This window comes from Apis dorsata, unplaced genomic scaffold (genome assembly GCF_000469605.1).
Source record: "Apis dorsata unplaced genomic scaffold, Apis dorsata 1.3 scaffold_73, whole genome shotgun sequence".
NCBI lineage: Eukaryota > Metazoa > Arthropoda > Insecta > Hymenoptera > Apidae > Apis > Apis dorsata.
In genome coordinates, this window is record NW_006263371.1 from 1,110,434 (window position 1) to 1,114,690 (window position 4,257).

General features: G+C 31.4%; 1 protein-coding gene across 20 annotated transcripts in view; it reads left to right on the top strand.

Moving 5' to 3' along the window:
• The window catches only part of LOC102680558 (polypyrimidine tract-binding protein 2), a 503,794-nt gene that overhangs the window by 282,666 nt on the left and 216,871 nt on the right, over positions 1-4,257 (top strand). For 4 of the 20 annotated variants that reach the window (XM_031515493.1, XM_006610293.2, XM_031515492.1 and 1 more), the window contains one exon: positions 3,801-3,844. The exons of the other annotated variants lie outside the window; for them this stretch is intronic. Coding sequence is in view for 1 of the 4 variants with exons in the window: in XM_006610293.2 (XP_006610356.1) it covers positions 3,801-3,844 (44 nt within the window). In the remaining 3 variants the exon portion in view is untranslated. The remainder of the gene's footprint in view (positions 1-3,800; positions 3,845-4,257) is intronic. 20 annotated transcript variants of the gene reach the window in all.

Below are 4,257 nucleotides of genomic sequence, written 5' to 3' on the forward strand. Positions count from 1 at the left end.
TCTTTTTTCTTTTTGAAATCGATCTCCCTTTTTTCTTTCGACTCGAAGGCGTTTTAATAATTGGAAGTGTAATTCCTCTAAAACTTGGCAAAATATCATTAATGGAAGAATATATGCAAAGAGTATCCCGACAATTCTTCCATTAATTCTTCTTTCGACTCGAAGGCGTTTTAATAATTGGAAGTGTAATTCCTCTGAAACTTGGCGAGGGGCAAAATATCATTAATGGAAGAGTATATGCAAAGAGTATCCTGACATTTCTACATTTGGAACAAAGAAACGTTTTGATGAAGAAAGTCTGAAAAATTCGACTAAGGAAGAATTTATTTTTAATTTAATTTAATAATTTTAAATTATCTACCTCTTTTTGATGTGTATTCTTTTCGTATTGTTAGATCAAGAAACCACGAATAAACTTATATTATTATATAAATAAGATTGGTAAAAGGAAAGGAAAAATGTTGACTGGGCAGTGGAAAACAATAAATAAAAATATACGGGTTTATGAATGAATATATTTGATTATACGTGATTGCGCGTATCTGTTTATAAAACATTTGAAATACGTGTATCGAAGAGAAAGAAATAGCTACCAACTATGTAATAGTAATGTTGCTGGCAACATTCAATAATGAAATCATAATATAAAATTTCAGTGAACTTTAAATTCTATAACGAAAAACATCTGTGATAAAAGATTATTTTCTGACGCGTTTCAACAACCAGTTATAAGGGACACGTCCCTTTATATACGCGGCGATGAGTATATCCTAATACGTCATTTCGCTTGGCCTTGGTCGAAGGGCAGTTTCTCAGAATCCGTCTTGTCCGGGAACCGGTCATGATCCCTCTAATGGAGTTTCGGGAAATTAGAGCATGCGTCATGCAGAGAGCCGGTATTAATATCGTCTCTCTGGAGTTTTCATCCCCCGGAGGGATGTATACGGTCTAAGCGTTGCTTAGTCCTCGCTAATTTCATCCCCACGTAACGCCGCCCACGTTGCTTCTTCTCTCTCCCCCCCTCTGTCTGAATTTTTCTCGTTAACCGTATCCTGCGTCGATCCTGCTTTGCAAAACGATCGCTTTGCCGTTTCCTCGTGCTAATTAGCCGGCAAGATGGCAAGAATTTATATACGCATGCTAGTTTGTATACGTATCGCGTTTGAGGCGAGGATTAGCTCTGTTCCTTTTTTTTTTTTTTTTTTTTTTTTTTAGAAAATTCTGTAATTCGAGAGTCTTTATGGTTTTAGGTTATAATTCGCCTAGTATTTCGTGCTTTTTCAACCTAATTATTTTATATTCTCTTTCGCAACAACGGCTTCGGTTGTTCCTGTGAATTCTTTTTATTTGTAATAAAATAAAAATAGCTGTTTTATTAGTGTACCATTATGTACCATTAAATTTGAAATATTTGATAGACGTAGAATGCGCTATTAATTATTGTATTAATATCGTAATTTATCGAAGTAATTTAATATCTACAATATGTAATATATAATTAGTATTATTGCATTGTGCAGAATTAATATTATTTCGTTGAAATTTTTATTCCTCTTAAAATTTCCAATGATTTTTCTTAAAATAAAATCATTCCAAAAATACGGAATTCAGAATTCAGAATTTTTGTTCAAAATGAATGAATCCTCTGTATGTATATAACTATATAATACTATATAATATGTAATTGGTATTATTGCATTATTGTGCAGAATTAATATTATTTCGTTGAAATTTTTATTCCTCTCAAAATTTCCAATGATTTTTCTTAAAATAAAATCATTCCAAAAATACGGAATTCAGAATTCAGAATTTTTGTTCAAAATGAATGAATCCTCTGTATGTATATAACTATATAATACTATATAATATATAATTGGTATTATTGCATTATTGTGCAGAATTAATATTATTTCGTTGAAATTTTTATTCCTCTTAAAATTTCCATTGATTTTTCTTAAAATGAAATCATTTCAAAAATACAAAATTCAGAATTCAGAATTTTCGTTCAAAGGGAGCGAATCCTCCGTATATATATAACTATATAATATAATATGTAATTGGTATTATTGCATTATTGTGCAGAATTAATATTATTTCGTTGAAATTTTTATTCCTCTTAAAATTTTCAATGATTTTTCTTAAAATAAAATCATTCCAAAAATACGGAATTCAGAATTCAGAATTTTCGTTCAAAGTGAATGAATCCTCCGTATGTATATAAGTATATAATACTCTATAATATGTAATTGGTATTATTGCATTATTGGGCAGAATGAATAGTATTTCGTTGAAATTTTTATCCCTCTTAAAATTTCCAATGATTTTTCTCAAAATGGAACCATTCCAAAAATACGGAATTCAGAATTCAGACTTTTCGTTCAAAGTGAATGAATCCTCCGTATGTATCTAAGTATATAATACTCTATAATATGTAATTGGTATTATTGCATTATTGTGCAGAATTAATATTATTTCGTTGAAATTTTTATTCCTCTTAAAATTTCCAATGATTTTTCTCAAAATGGAACCATTCCAAAAATACGAAATTCAGAATTTTCGTTCAAAGGGAGCGAATTCTTCATACGTGTATAACTATATAACTATATAATATTATATAATGTTTAATTGGTATTATTGCATTATTGAGCAGGGTTAAGCGTTAATATTATTTCGTTGAAATTTTTATTCGATATTCCTCCTAAAATTTCCGACGATTTTTCTCAAAATGGAACCATTCCAAAAACACGGAATTCAGAATTTTCGTTCAAAGGGAGCGAATCCTCCGTACGTGTAACATATAACGAGGCGCGTTGTACGTTGCATTGTTGAAATCTTGCGAATATCGAGGCAAAATAGTATAAACTAGCTCACAGAAATTCCATTGTTTCGGGACTCTGTTATCTCTCTCGAGAACTTTGAGGCGCGACAAGGTCCATTTAGATCGTCATTACTGATCCTCTGTGCTCCGTATCGTTTCAATAATCCTGTAAACCATCATATATATATATATAAACCCTGGAAACACATTCCTTGGAACACGTTTGAAATTTCTTCCAACAAAGTTATTCGTAGATTGATTACAAAATTAATTATTTAATTATTTGTACCTTAATACCTCGAATTGTTCTTTATTTTTCTTCAAATTCTTTTTTTTTTTTTTTTTATAATAAATTTTTCTTAAGAAAGTTTCATCAGATTCGTAATGTTATTATTATTATTTTTTTTTTACTTTTTCTTTCTCTTCTTCCTTTTCCATAATATCAGAGGTCAGAGATAGGTTTCAACTTTCGACGTGAATTTTTAATTTCGCCGAGAGCTCAACAAGCTTTGATTTGTTCGAAATTCCGGGCAACTCATTGTTTCGCGTTTGCGTTAGGGCTCGTTTGTTTTAGTTAAAATGTTGATAAACCGAATCCGCGTTCCTCTCGTTTCGTGTTGTCCCTCGTTTTAATTTTTCATACGAATTGAAACGTTCATTTCATTTTCCCCGTTTCACAGTGGGGAAATTCACAGGAGGGGAAAATTCGGACTCGAAATTATATTTAACAGAACCTGTGATAATAATTTCATTTTCTTGCCCGAAGGAGATTACACGACATCACGAGTTAAACGAATAAAGAGATCGTAAATATAATATTCTATCGTTTATTTATAACTATAATTATAACGTGCAACTTTTTCCCAAATCGTTTAAAGAAATATAAGAGATTAAAAATTTTCAAATTTTCGACTGATTAAAATCAAAAAAACAATCAACCATTCATAACCCCGCTCATAACTCGTTCCTTTTTCTGTTACAGGTAAGCATCCAAAAAAATTTGCTCCAGCTTTTCAGACCATCTCGGTGAGTCCATCTAATTGTTATTATTATTATTATTATTATTATTATTATTATTATTATTTTCTTTCTCTCCTTTTTCACCCGCACGATACAATTTCACGCGATATCGCGTAATTCTTCGCGACGAATGGCCGGATCTAAAAAATTCCGTTGGAAGGACAAAAAAAGAAAAAAAAAAAATCCGGAAATTTGAAATGTCGGGGGACGGTAATAAGCCAGGATATTTCATAGCTTTATCCACATGGGGCCAGATACCCGTGGGGTTTTCGTCATTACTCTCGCGTAATAAAATATTCTGTTTACGACGGTGTACGTTTCTTATGAGCTCTCATTACGCGAGTTAATAGTGGATGTAATATTACGGTAACATCCCCCGGTTTAACGTGTTTCCGCGCAAGTCTCGGTGTCTTGCTTGT